Raw genomic sequence first — 15,225 nt, forward strand, 5'->3', positions numbered from 1 at the left:
AGAAACAAAAAACAGATCAAACCTGTTTTAAACCAGATCAGCCCACAATATTTTGTAAAGTGGGGCAATTACTCATAAATCTTTCAGGGGAAAAAGAGAGAGAGAAAAGAAAAAAACACTTAATGAACATCAAGTTTCACACGCCTCTTTTGGTTCTCAACCGCAGGCCTCAGTAAACTTCAAACGGGGCCTCAAGATGACTTAAAATGATTTAAAATAAGATAAAACTGCCAACAAATATTTGACAAACTGCCAAAATATATTTATTTCTTTAATTCAACACATCAACTACTACTCTTTGAAGAACCATAATTCCCAGTCTAGGAACAAGTGTATATGAGCCTAATTATGGTGATTTCTAGACTTGAAAAAGTTATATATTAATAAAACTGCACGGGTATTTTTATATTTTGTATGAATACATATATTTCTAGTTATGCCAAATTCTTCTTCTTAATAATTATCCAGGAAGTAATAAACAACTAGAAAAGTCATGGGGACATTGAATATGGTTGTGGACAATGGGAGGCGCTTGGTGCCAGTCCTGGAGCTAATCAATGAATCAGTTATAGATATGAATTTCTGACAGAGCATGAAAAAGAACAATCTTGAACATGCTTACTTTGATATAGTTGACGAACGGAGAGCTGAGTGCAGAGTCTCGATAACCCAGATGTTCCTTAAGAGATTCCGACGGACTTCTGTCTGCTACAAGACACGTAAACATGGCTACATTATTATATTGACTAGGAAAAAGAGTTTTTTTTACAAACACTAAATGTAAATTTTAAAGGAATTATAGTGTACACAACTAATTACCTGCCAATGTAAATTGAGTTCCTGTAACTAAATTGTTTGTAAAAAAAAAAAAAAAAGAAAGAAGATAAATCTAACATTATGTCCTAATTGCTGTCAATAGAACTTCAAATTCTGTAGTGCTCTTCTAGAATGAACAGCACACATGCAGTGTGTACATGTCAAGTACATCTTATTGAAAGCATAAAGAGTATCAGCAGTCAGTCGCACACACTGAAAGTACAGCACACACACACTCTTCCTGCAATGTTCTCTGCTTTCAACTCCCTCTCCCTTAATTCTCCTTATGTGCTGACACTGACTTCCTAGCCAGTATCCACACTTCCTGTCCGGGACCCTCCCCTGGGCTTAACCTGGGTCTCATGCACACACCCGCAGGCTGTCTAAAGTCTCACAGCAATGTTATGTCAGCCCAGTAAGAGGATGTTTTTCTTTACAGGCCTTTAATATCCTGTCCACACATATGAGGGTGTGTTTGCGTGTGCGAGCAGCACCTGTCAGGGCGCTGATGTGTTCACTGGAGTCGTCTTTGCTCAAGCCCTCCTCCTCTGTGATGTTGGTCATGGGCACATTCAAGCTGAGACTGTCTTCATCTGAAGGCTGGAACACAAAACCACAGCATCTAAATCAAGTGAACTGAAAGTGAATTCACGTTAGGGCAAGACTTACTAGCACACATAACACTGCATTCAATTCACTTTTACTAATCACTAATTTCGGCCTTAAAAATATATATTTTTAGAAGCTTAATAATTGGCATTATTTTCACATTTATCCATCCTTTTATATTTTATTGAAATGATAATGACAAACTAACAGTAAATCAGAGAATAGTTGATATTTAACATACAGCAATTTTTTGGACCAATGTGATTTCACTATGGGCAGGGCTACCCAGCATGACACTACAGAAAAAACTAAATAGACATACGGTCCTGTCCTGATGCTAGGACAGTGTTTTACAACCACAGTTGACCAGACACTGTATGCTACATGATACCTGTCAGATACCAGCTAGACCTTTGTCCCTAAATCATATGAGCTCAGAGTTTTCTACTGCAACCCAGCCATAAGCAAACTAACACATTAAGTTAACACATGCTTTTAATAGTGTTATTACCTAAAATTTGCAACACTGATGAAAACACTATATAGCAGATAAATAAATAAATGGAATTAGACATGCAAAGAACATAGGCAAGATGGTCGCAGTCTTCTCTTCCATTCAAACATGCACATACACACACACACACACACACACACACACACACACACACACACACACACTTACACACACTGACCTCTGTAGCAGAAAGGCGTTTGTCTCCATTATCACTGCCTACCCCAGAGTCACTGTCAAGTTTCTTATGCTGATCAATGTCCTCAGTGCTGAGACAAAAAGAAGAGCGGGATTAGAAGTTAGGGGTCGCGTAGGACAGAAAGAGAGAAGTAGCCTATGTCTCTCAATGAGACAGGGAAAGAAATCTTTCGGTCTCTCTCTCTCTCTCCCTCAGAAGAGTGACCCCCTGCAGTCTATTAAAAGGATTCTCCTGAGATAAGGATGATAATGACAGCCAACACACAGACACACACGACCTGGATTTTTTTTTTTTTTTTTTGAGATTCCACACTATATTCCACATTCAGATCTTTTTACACACCCACCTAGACGTGCATGAATTGGTAAAATGACAGATATTCTGACTATATAAAGATTTAATATCTCATTTGATAAACCATAAAATAAACCATCCACTTGTTTCTGACACTGGTATTCTTTTGAAGTCTGTACAGAGAGGCAAACGAGCAGTTTAAAATGGATGCGTCAAAGAGAACGTTCATTCACTCTTTCATTTGTCTTGTTGTCGACAGACTCTAGTGCGTGGAGTATGTCAGAAACTGAACGTGGATCTGTATACCGTATTCAGTGTAGACAACATCAGTGATTATAATGGGTTCTATTTGCTTTTGACATGACGAAACGCTCACATTTAGCGTAGGCAAATGTCAGCCGATAAGAGACTGAACGACAGTGGGCGGGGCCTATGGTTCAGGGATGTCCATGTTTTGCTCTGGAGACAGATATATGCAAATGTAAAATGCAGGATGTTTTAATGGTACAAAGACCTCTTAAATGTCATGACACATTTTAAATATACATATAGATGACAGAACATGGTGCTTTTGTAATTTATCAATCACCACAACACAGTTTAATTACATCATTCTACTTGATAATCATGAGGACTGACCTCCCATTGGTCGGCCTTGTCAAGCTGAGGCGGTCCGTGACAGGAAGGTACAAGGCATCGGCCATCTTGTCACTACGACACGCCTCCATGGCGAGGTATTTAAATATATGAATCTTGCCCTTCATGCAGATCTAAAAGCAGCAAAACATAATGTCAGTAATAGTTGTGAGAGCACGGAAGTATAACATTTTTGTGTATGTGTTACCTGAGCAGGAGGGCTCTGAAGTGGATTGATCTCCAGTTGTAGTGATTGGAGTTGGGTCATTTTTCGATAGCAGACAGGAATAGTAGAAACCTTATTACAGGAGAAATCAAACTTGACGAGGGGTAAATCTGCCAAATCTAAAACACACACATACAGAAAATTACTAAACCACAAAAGTCAATACATTTTGCAACTAGGGGGCAGAGGGGGCTGCCAAAAGTTAATGTGCCCCTATTATGCTTTTTCAGATATTACCTTTCATGTAGTGTGTAATATATATAGCTGTTTGTGAATGTAAAAGGCCTGCAAAGTTACAAAGATGATACACATGGAGTTATTGTCTCCTGATTCTGAACCGCTTGAAACGAGTTGTCAGTAATTCTTCGACCTCGTATTGATATGGTAAAACCGACGCCATCGTTACTGTTAGCATCACTGTGTATACAAGTGTTGAGGAAGCCTTCAGAGCTGAAATTGAAAAATGAATTTTGTTTCCATCCATCCATCTTCTTCCGCTTATCCGGGGCCGGGTCGCGGGGGCAGCAGTCTAAGCAGAGATGCCCAGACTTCCCTTTCCCTAGCCACTTCCTCTAGCTCTTCCGGGGGGACACCGAGGCATTCCCAGGCCAGCCGAGAGACATAGTCTCTCCAGCGTGTCCTAGGTCTTCCCCGGGGTCTCCTCCCGGTGGGACGTGCCCGGAACACCTTTCCGGGAAGGCGTCCAGGAGGCATCCGGAACAGATGCCCGAGCCACCTCAGCTGACCCCTCTCGATGTGGAGGAGCAGCGGCTCTACTCTGAGCTCCTCCCGAGTGACCGAGCTCCTCACCCTATCTCTAAGGGATCGCCCAGCCACCCTGCGGAGAAAGCTCATTTCGGCCGCCTGTATCCGGGATCTTGTCCTTTCGGTCATGACCCAAAGCTCATGACCATAGGTGAGAGTAGGAACGTAGATTGACCGGTAAATCGAGAGCTTCGCCTTGCGGCTCAGCTCTTTCTTCACCACGACAGACCGGTACATCGTCCGCATTACTGTGGACGCTGCACCGATCCGTCTGTCAATCTCCCGTTCCATCCTTCCCTCACCGACTGAGGACCATGGCCTCGGATTTGGAGGTGCTGATTCTCATCCCAGCCGCTTCACACTCGGCTGCAAACCGTCCCAGTGCATGCTGAAGGTCCTGGTCTGATGGGGCCAACACGACAACATCATCCGCAAAGAGCAGAGACGAAATCGTGTTGTTCCCAAACCAGACACCCTCCGGCCCCTGGCTGCGCCTAGAAATTCTGTCCATAAAAATTATGAACAGAACCGGCGACAAAGGGCAGCCCTGCCGGAGTCCAACATGCACCGGGAAGAAGTCTGACTTACTGCCGGCAATGCGAACCAAGCTCCTGCTTCGATCGTACAGGGACCGGACAGCCCTTAGCAAAGGACCCCGGATCCCATACTCCCGGAGCACCCTCCACAGGCCGCCACGAGGGACACAGTCGAATGCCTTCTCCAAATCCACAAAGCACATGTGGATTGGTTGGGCAAACTCCCATGAACCCTCCAGCACCCTGTAGAGGGTATAGAGCTGGTCCAGTGTTCCACGGCCCGGACGAAAACCGCACTGTTCCTCCTGAATCCGAGGTTCTACTATCGGCCGTATTCTCCTCTCCAGTACCCTGGCATAGACTTTCCCAGGGAGGCTGAGAAGTGTGATCCCCCTGTAGTTGGAACACACCCTCCGGTCCCCCTTCTTAAAAAGAGGGACCACCACCCCGGTCTGCCATCCCAGAGGCACTGTCCCTGACTGCCACGCGATGCTGCAGAGGCGTGTCAGCCAAGACAGCCCCGCAACATCCAGAGACTTGAGGTACTTGCCACCGAGGAGTTTTTTGACTACCCCGGTGACTTCAGCTTGGGTGATGGACGAGTCCACCTCTGAGACCTCAGCCTCTGCTTCCTCCATGGAAGACGTGACGGCGGGATTGAGGAGATCCTCGAAGTATTCCTTCCACCGTCCGACAACATCCCCAGTTGAGGTCAACAGCTGCCCACCTCCACTGTAGACAGCGTTGGTAGGGCACTGCTTCCCTCTCCTGAGTCGCCGGACGGTTTGCCAGAATCTCTTCGAGGCCAGCCGATAGTCCTTTTCCATGGCCTCACCGAACTCCTCCCAGGCCCGAGTTTTTGCCTCCACAATCACCCGGGCTGCAGTTCGCTTGGCCTGCCGGTACCCGTCAAATTTTGTTTCCAACACGTTTAATAAGTGGTAGACCAATCACAACAGAGTAGGCGATCAGATAGGAAGAGTTTAAAGAGACAGATCCTTTATTGAACCGTTTCAGACACTAAGAAAAGAGGTGAATTTAAGTGTTTTTTGACCTTGGATGCATGTAAACATATTGTAGGATACAAGGGCGCCTTAAGAAAACCAGAGGGCCCTGGGCTACAGAATTACAGTACCCCAGAAAAATATTATTTTAGCTTCATGTCGAAAATTATCTTGTCGATAAACCGGCGCATGCTGATTATGTTTTATTCGTCTATACTAACTTGCGTCGTAGCCTACGATTCAATAGGTGTCATCATCGTACAGTCTACATACATGTCGTACGTACCCAAGTTTATTAGATCCATGTCGTACAGTGTGATTAATAATGATCATATAGGATTGTAGTAGCAGGCATAAAGCATCACTGATGGAACACATTGACCTGGGGCCGGTTTCACAAAGAATTTTATCTTACCACTAGGAGTACTCCTAAATCGCACTAAAAGATTTTAGCTAGTAGTGTTCTCTTAAAAGTTATTCACAACGCCTTTCAGACCTACTTTTAGTAAGGAAAAATGACATCTCCTGAACTAAGAGTGAGTCTTCGTTGCTATGGATGACATCAATACTCATGCACGAGCTTCCTCGCAATGATCACGGTGATTGGTTGTTAGATGACAGCCCATCATGCGAAACATAACACAGACGCACCAAATCATGGAATTAGGCTACGACATCTAAATATGTCTGTGTCCTACACAAAATAATAATAATAATGTCATCGAAATGAATATATAATGACATGTTTGTGCAGGCCCCAGTGAAGTGTAATTCTAAAAAGGCAGAGAGAGAGAGAGAGAGGGAGAGAGAGAGAGAAAGAGAGAGAGAGAGAGAGAGAGAGAAGTTGTGAATTAAATTAAATCAAGGTAGCCTAATACCCTAATGAAAACCGCCACTTGCCTAATAATGAAAAATGACACTTGCATTAACACTTGCTTGGTTAATTGACATCCTATTAGCCTAAATAGACTACTTAAAGCAAGGAAATGTTGCTCCTATTGAAGTAATGTAATAGTTAAATGACGGTGGATTATGAACTCGCCAAAATGTAAAAGAAAGCCCAACTGGACGCAGGATCAGTTACTGCTGCTGGCCCAGTTGGTGCTGGCCCAGTTGGTGCTGGAAAAAAAAAACATAATAAAAGGGAAATTCGGCACTGGGATACAACATCGAGAATTGTGAAGTTTGCATCGAACACAATCTGGGTATTGATGGAGTGGGTTTTCTTTCTATTCACAAACACATCTTGACGTGGTGCAATTATTTTAATATGTGTCCTGTCTATAGCACCGACCACACCGGCAATATCCATAAAGCTGGCTTTTGAATGTCCAAAGGAAAACTTTGAATAATATGGGGTCTACAGAGTGCATTGATGGTTTGGTGGATGGATCTGCTTACCGATGTCTGGGATATCGCTAGATCGTCGGCATTACACAATTGCATTGTAGCGAAGTGTTATCAAACATTTCAATTCGGCACTGATTGGGTTGTTGCGATTAGTTGGCGCTGTTATTGCATCCCTCACACGATCCACAACAATCAGTATTCCCTCACGGTTAAGGCGGTACCTTTGTAATAACTCCGTGTCATTGAGTGTCTCCAACACACTGTGTCGCGCGGCGATTTTAAGATCCTTTGTGAATAGGTCTTAGTGAGTTAGGAGTCCTCTCGACTTCTTTTAAGCTGTCCCAGACTTAGGTGCTACTTTTAGGGCTAAAATGCTTCGTGAATTACTCTTAGTGAAAAAAGTTAGGAGTCCTAAAGTTAGGAGTGACACGCCCATTATTTTTAGGAGTACTCCTAAATTCGCCAGTTAGGAGCTACTTTTAGCCTTAAAATTCTTTGTGAATACGGCCCCTGATCTAAAACCTTTAGATGATACGCAGATTATATCCACACTTTTGTAAGATACTGAACCCACGTTTAGCGCAGAGCATCTCTCTCGCACTGTCTGTATGATGACTAGTCCGGTTCCGTTCACACAGCAGGGCTTCGCCGAAAATGCTGTTGCGAGTCCTGAAATTTTACAGGTGTGAGTTTGTTTATAGAATGCATTTGTCACTGCTGTAAAATTCCATATAAACTAATAATTATTTTAACTATATCATTTTCTTGCAGCCAGTAGGTCCCTCCCCAATGTAGGCCTCTGGGCTTCAGCTCATGAAAGCCTGTGTGTTAATACGCCAGGGGAGGCCTCCAAAACAAATTAGAAACCTTTAAAATAGCATAATAGGGGCACATTAAAACAGTAGGGAAACAGGAAAAGACACAACAGCTCTTGAAAAGCAAATAAGAGATATTCAGTGTTTGGAAGATCGATGATAAAAAGCGTACATCAGACTATATCACCTTAAATCCAGAAAAAAAAAGAGAAAAACAACCAACTACATTAAATATTGTTGGGTCTCAGCAGGCCTTTATAAATGTTATTTACTGGTTATTTACTAAATAACAGCAATAAATCAAAGATGATCTATACAATTATAGATAATCTATATTAAAGCTTCAGCTCCATGAGATCATTTTGGCACAATGTGCTTGGAGAGACCATTACGTATTTTTCATAACCTGCCAGCATAATTTAGCTGAATCGTTAGTTGAGCTGCAAAATCTCAGCCACAGAAATTGTTTTGCCAAGTTAAGCTGTTGATATAACTCCAGCCACGTTTAAGACAATGCTTGGCTCACATAATAATTTTAGCACTTTTTCTCGCCGTTCTTTTAAAGGAACACACCCACACTTTACGTTTATGTTCTTGGCAGTTAGCTTTTCTTCAGAACAACTTACAAAATTGTTGTGTTAATGGTAGTTTATACAAGTACAACATGAGGCTGAGAGTTTTATTTGGCTTTGTTACAATGTGTAGTGAATCTGTTGTTCCAAAATGATTGCTTACTGAAAAACATGGACAAAGTAGGGATGTAGTGGTCAGACTGGGCGATAGAGTTTAAAACTAGCTTTAGCAAAAGCATTAGATGTTTAGTATTTTGAATACTAAAGTTCTGTAGCATTCTGAATGCGCTCAATGAGTGTCGTAACAGTGATCTGCAAGAACTGTCGGTTTACCCCAAATTTTTTTATTCCGTCATCATTCAGTCACCTTCTCATCATTCCAAACATATATGTATTCATTTCATCTTCGAAACACAAATTATGTTTTCTGTGCAACTTAATAAACTTAAGCACATTAAAAAGTACAAGAAGACATCATAAAAGTATTCGATATGAATAGAGAATAAACCTCATTGGTTCTGGCGCATCAAGCAAGCACATTTGAGCGTTTGCTTACCATATTTGATGTGCTCTATGTATGTGTGTTAATCAATGTTTATGTTTGATAAAAGCCTAAATTTAATCTCTTCATAAATATAAAGCAATTTTGTCTCTTCAGAAGACTTCAGTAACATTTACAATGTCTTTATGAACATTTTGAAGCATCAAAGTTTTGTTTGCGTGGACTTTCAATGGGGGAAAAAAAGTCTTAATTTGTGATTTGAAGAAGGTGAATTAAAGTCTTTAGGGTTCAGAACAACACGAGGTTGAGTAAATGATGACAGAATTTTTGTTTTGGGGTGAACTAACCTCCCTTCAATTTATGACACTGAGAGGGCGTAAATAAGAAGGTTGGTGGAGTAGAGGTCAAACAAGGGCTAGATTTCCTGTAGCGGTGGAGCTACCGGAGGATGTTTTTATGGGTAATGTGATGAGTAGTGAAATCTTTTCTGCAGAGATAAGAAGGTTGGAGGAGGGCACACACACGCACACACACACGCACACACACAGATTGCAGACTCACCCTCTGGTAGAACACAGAGAAGGTTTCTGTGTACATTGAGTTCCCTTAGAGCTTTGAGTTGGCCAATGTGGCGTGGAAGAGCTGTGATTTCATTACAGCTTACGTCCTGAGGAGAAAAAGAGAGAGAACTTTTTTTAGAGTTGCATGTTTATCTTCTTCTCAAACACAACTTTCTGCACAAACCTTTCATTACACTAAAGTACTAAGCACTTGTTGTACTATATTTGGTTGGAAAGTATGAGGGGCCATTTCCCACCTAACACAGCCCCACAAATCCTGGTCTGTGCATGTTCTTATTTATGGTTATGAAAAACAGAGAGAGAAGAACTACCAGAGAATAAAAACTGGAAAGAGTGAAAAACAGCGTATTTAACAAAGGCAGATATGAGCCAAGTCGAGAAAGGGTGAGTCAACAAAGGTGATATCACAAGTATCGCAAACATCTCATGCATATGCAGACATCAGAGGTACAGCACACATGCTCACACTTACCAGCTCCATGAGATTGGTGAGCTGGCCAATGCTTTCTGGAAGTGCGTTGAGTTTGTTATTGCTGGCGTTGAGCACTCGCAGAGGAAGACCACACACACACGCTGGCAGCACTGACAGCTGGTTCCGGCTACAGCACCGCAACATTTAAACAAAACACGTTACAGCATCTTTCTCAATGCTACTCCTCAAGCAGAAATATTTATCTGGAAAGCTTCATTCTGACTGATCAAAGACAACATGTATTTATCAAAATGGGGGGGGGGGGGGGGGGGGGGGGGGATATTAGAATCAAATTATAATTTGAACCTGGAAACAAAAGAAACAAAAAAAAAACATGGGAAAAAAAAACGTATGTTAAAACATATAAAAATACAAAAAAAATGTGAACAAGAAACATTTGATGTTTGGTTAGGTTACTTGGTAAACTTTACACTGTACATACAGTATAATGAAATTACGATAGATCAATACTGAAAAGTTATATTTATTTTTTGAAAAGTCTGGAAGCTTTTATCAGATTACCTTGTGTTGTATTTTTGTCATTTTTTATTTAATTTTTTAATGCATGTGCTGTAACCTACTCTCTTAGTATGTTCTTCATATATAAAGAAAATATATTTTCTTTGACATTTTTACATTATTGTTATTTTTATATATTTCTGTATATTTAAATTCACCTTTTTTTTTTAGAAGTGTACGCCTGAAGTGTATCTGAAAATTTAATTAAGTTAACTAGGCCTAAGTTAAACTTTTTTAAATTATTGTGATGCTAATATAATCTGTAACAGGAAAAAATAAAAAATAAACGGAGGAAATAAACCTCACACCATCGGTGCTCGGGTCCTAATAAAAGAATAACGCTTTTTCACTATTGTTCTTAGACTTTTAGACCCATTGTATATGAACATAATTAAATGTAGAGGTCGACCGATAGTGTATTTTACCGATAACGATAGCTAGGTTGGGCCATACTTGCCGATAACCGATTAATGAACCGATAGTTTTTAAAATTGATACTGGATAAAAACAAACATAACACTCCAAGTAAAACAGTGCTGAACTTTATTATAAAAATAAAAAAAACTGTATTGAACCATGAAAACATGCTAAATGAAATAAATATATAAATGTGAATAAATATTTAAGTCAATAAAAGACATTCATTCAAACTGAAACAAAAAGTAATACTCTAAATAACAAATAAAACCAGTTACATTCAAAATTTAACTATTTAACTGTTCTTTTCAAGCCAACTTAATTAATAAAAAAGTAACAAAATTTTTATTAAAGTGAAGATGAAAAAAAATAAATAAATAACCGAAATCGAATGCTTTTCTGATTCGTTTATGTTTCTGTCAGCTGTATGAACATCAGTTTGCTTACGTCTCTAGCTTTAAATATGCAACTTCTCTGCATATTTAATGCATAAAAGTGACCAGCTGGATATGAACTAATGCAAATATAGAGGTAACAATTGTGACATTAAACATTTGGGTCGGACTTATGTTTATGTTTGTCAGTGTTTTAACCGCTTGAGGTACTACTAATGTTAGCGTCCTCTCAGCCTCGAAGGCAAACAAACATACTGTTGTGCTGTTCTTTCTCTACTAATGCAGCATTTAGTCAACAAATTTATCACTTTATAATGATATGACAATGTACTGTAACTGTATACATACATTTGAGCTGTCGGTGCTTTAAACGCGCGTCTGATGTCAGCGCTCTCCACGCAGCATGTGCTCTTAGTGCAGCACGCAGAATCACGTGTCGAAATAAACAACACGAGGCACAAGTTTTTATTACACCTCTAGAGGCCGCTCTTGTACTGCATGATGCCAGCAGACCCTTCTCAGCTCTGACACTGTGTAATGAATGACAGCGCGCAATTCTCAGCCGCTCCAGCAATGGACGCAACCAGGAAAAACTATCGGTATATATTTTTGCCGATAACGATAGTTCCACCAGTCAACAATCGGTGCCGATTAATCGGCAAAACCGATGAATCGGTCGACCTCTAATTAAATGTATATGTGTGAAAAAATTACTATAATACAATTTATTTCACAACAGCTGTGGCACTGAATAGAGGCTTATGTGCATTACTAACTCATAATAGATTGATATCCAAATGTAAAATGATAAATAATCTGTTTTCCTGTAACACTATCATTTCTGTCTATATGATATTAAACAGGAAAAAGGCTGACTTCAGGGAATTGTTCACGGGTTCATGAGAAGACAAACTTTGCCTGTTATGACTAGAGAATGACAGACAAATATATATTTTTTTAGCTGTGTGTGTGTGTGTGTGTGTGTGTGTGTGTGTGTGTGTGTGTGTGTGTGTGTGTGTGTGTGTGTGTGTGTGTGTGTGTGTGTTGTTGATGGAGGTACTAGAGGAAAAATATATAAATCTGTGTGCGACTGTCTTTTCACTTTTTTTGGTGCTTCCATATTCTGATTATATCTTCCATTCATTTTTCATGACCTCACTCGGTTTTTCTGCTTGATTTACCATCTCCAGTTTATGTTCACTCTTCTCAACCATTGCTTAGTGCTTCATTAACTTCTTACAGAACAAATTGCATTGCTAACTCAGTGTGAATATCAGGCCTTCTGCAGGAGACATTTGGCTAAAGAGAGAGAACTCAAACAGAGCAAGCGAGAGAGACAGAGGGAGGGAGTGTGTGTGTGTGTGTGTGTGTGTGTGTGTGTGTGTGTGTGTGTGTGTGTGTGTGTGTGTGTGTGTGTGTGTGTGTGTGTGTGTGTGTGTGTGTGTGTGTTGTTCACCTGATGTTTAGGCAGGTAAGGGACTGAAGGCTGATGATGGTATCAGGAATGCCTTTGATACAGTTGTGATAAAGATTCAGTGTTTCCAGGGAGACCAGATGACACACCTCTGACGGGATGTCAATCAAGCGATTCTTCGACAGATCTGACAAAAAAAAAGACAGCTCAGTTAACACTAGCACATAAAAAAAAGGTAATAGAAATTATGCAAATAGCATAAATTCACATTGCACTTAATGCTACATTTGTTGTTGTAGTACCCTAACTAAACACAAGGAGGTGCTTTCATAACAACAGATATCAATGAAGAGAACACTAACAAATACAACTGTGGGTGTGTGAAGTAGGGGATTCAAAGGTTAAGTATCCTTCCTGAACACACACACACACACACACACACACACACACACACACACACACACACACACACACACACACACACACACACACACACACACACACACACACGCTTTGAAAGCCATAATTGGTAGTGCCCAAGCTCAGTTAGTATTTCACGTGCCTAAAGGTGATGTCATTGTTTAAATTATGACATTTAACAAATGTGTGTATGAGGGTTTAACTACCAGACCATTTTATTAAAGTGATTGGTGTTTGGCTTTCAGGCCATGTTTTTATATCAAATTCATAGTAATATTAATGAAACTGTGCAGCAGTTGAATTTGCTTTGTGAGTGTGTGACTGAACTCCTGTGTACATTGTGTGTGTGTTTAATGATACAACTAATGACAACTCCACCACTGACCTATAACCTGCTGTCACTACACATTAGTGTTTCCAAGGAAACCGTACACACAGCCCTATGAGAGACTGTGCAAGTGCTAATAGTAAAAGACAGTCCAAACCAGACCCAGTACTTATTACATAAAAATATTTTTCTGCTTGAAGACTTTTATTTTGAAAGACATGCTGAAAAGTTGTTGACTCTTCTGCAAAGACTTTGCTCTACTGTCAGACAGAACGCATTTTTCCTTTCCACTGCACTACTTTTCCATTGTTTTACTATGTAAACATGCTAGGCTGATTAGTTTGATCATTGCACTCGTGTCTTTTGCAGCATCTTGTGAATTACATGGTTCAGTATCTGATGTCAGGCTATACAGGTGAAACTCGAAAAATTAGAATAGCGTGCAAAAGTTCATTTATTTCAGTAATTCAACTTAAAAGGTGAAACTAATATATTATATAGACTCATTACATGCAAAGTGAGAAATTTCAAGCCTTTATTTGTTATCATTTTGATGATTAAGTCTTACAGCTGTGAAAACCTTTTCACAATATTCTAATTTTGAATTTGGGGGTTTTATAAGCTGTAAGCCATAATCATCAAAATTATAACAAATAAAGGCTTGAAATAACTCACTTTGCATGTAATGAGTCTATATAATATATTAGTTTCACCTTTGAATTACTGAAATAAATAGTCGGTTCACACAGAATGTGTTTTTGCAGTTAAAATTGCAATGCAACGGTTAAAATGCAGCTCGCAACGTCGTAGTTAAGTTCTCAATTACCAAAATTACAAGAAAGTTAAAAAACAACAACTATGAAACACGTGGTAGATCATGTGTTAGCTGGGAAGGATTTGCATGCAGGTATACCAACTAACTTTACTACAAACAAAAGCTAGTTTGATGTTTGTTCTATTTATCAGGATCAGTGTCCATGTTTTACTAACAGTAGCTACATGTTAGTATTGGTTATTTACTGTATCACTAGTTTCCGTAACCTTAACCCAAAATACCACCAATACTACATTTTTGATGACTGTGGTGGCTCATTAGCCTGGGTTTCCCCATACTGCCTTTGCGCAGCGCGATTTTATTCTCGCTGAAAGGCAGTCTGGAAACCATGGACCTGATTTTCTCCTCGTTTAGAGAACCAATCACAGAACGGGGAGGGAGCAGCAAGACGATGACGACATCTATGCGACACAACTAAGCAGTTTGTTTATGGATTCAACATGGCAGCAGACGCGAAGCTACCTTTTGATGCAGCCTTAGATATTGTTCTAAGTAGTTTAGAACGCAAGTTTATTTCGAAAAAAAGAGCAGTTTTTGGCGTCAGCTTTTGGCGTCTCCACATACGTCATCTGGTATAATGGAAACGATTGGTTATGAGCTACGTACAGGCGCATTTGATAGACATTCTTAGCACCCAATAAACGGCGCCGGGCATTCGTAAACCACGCCTCAAATACGAGAAAATGCGCATGTGGTTCCCAGACCCAAGTCTCAACGAGAATTGGGTCTGGCGTTAGCCAGGCTAGTGGCTCATATCAACTTACTAACTTTACTGTACAAAACAAAAGCTAGTTTGGGATTGCTATTTAATAGCCTTACCTTATACTCTATAATACTGTTTATTCATACATTTAGTGTAATTCTATAATCTATATCCTAGATTCTGAATTTCCTCATGTCAGGGCAGACAAATTACAAAGGTTCTAAAAATATTTGGCCACAATTTTATTATAAAAGATGTGCATGTATAGCCATTTCATTTTGAGTGCTTTTAAAACTGCCCATAAAG

At 40.1% G+C, this 15,225-nt stretch overlaps 1 protein-coding gene across 6 annotated transcripts in view; it reads right to left on the minus strand.

Moving 5' to 3' along the window:
* The window catches only part of lrch1 (leucine-rich repeats and calponin homology (CH) domain containing 1), a 45,450-nt gene that overhangs the window by 16,669 nt on the left and 13,556 nt on the right, over positions 1 to 15,225 (minus strand). For 3 of the 6 annotated variants that reach the window (XM_079619910.1, XM_079619909.1, XM_079619907.1), the window contains exons 2-10: positions 12,676 to 12,820; positions 9,889 to 10,015; positions 9,397 to 9,502; positions 3,274 to 3,410; positions 3,069 to 3,199; positions 2,118 to 2,205; positions 1,311 to 1,416; positions 820 to 846; positions 623 to 708 (exon numbers count right to left, since the gene is read on the minus strand). In XM_079619910.1, the coding sequence (XP_079476036.1) occupies positions 623 to 708; positions 820 to 846; positions 1,311 to 1,416; positions 2,118 to 2,205; positions 3,069 to 3,199; positions 3,274 to 3,410; positions 9,397 to 9,502; positions 9,889 to 10,015; positions 12,676 to 12,820 (953 nt within the window). The remainder of the gene's footprint in view (positions 1 to 622; positions 709 to 819; positions 847 to 1,310; positions 1,417 to 2,117; positions 2,206 to 3,068; positions 3,200 to 3,273; positions 3,411 to 9,396; positions 9,503 to 9,888; positions 10,016 to 12,675; positions 12,821 to 15,225) is intronic. The other 3 variants (XR_013798474.1, XM_079619908.1, XM_079619911.1) reach the window with 1 other exon arrangement.

Source organism: Phoxinus phoxinus (genome assembly GCF_949152265.1).
Source record: "Phoxinus phoxinus genome assembly, chromosome: 7".
NCBI lineage: Eukaryota > Metazoa > Chordata > Actinopteri > Cypriniformes > Leuciscidae > Phoxinus > Phoxinus phoxinus.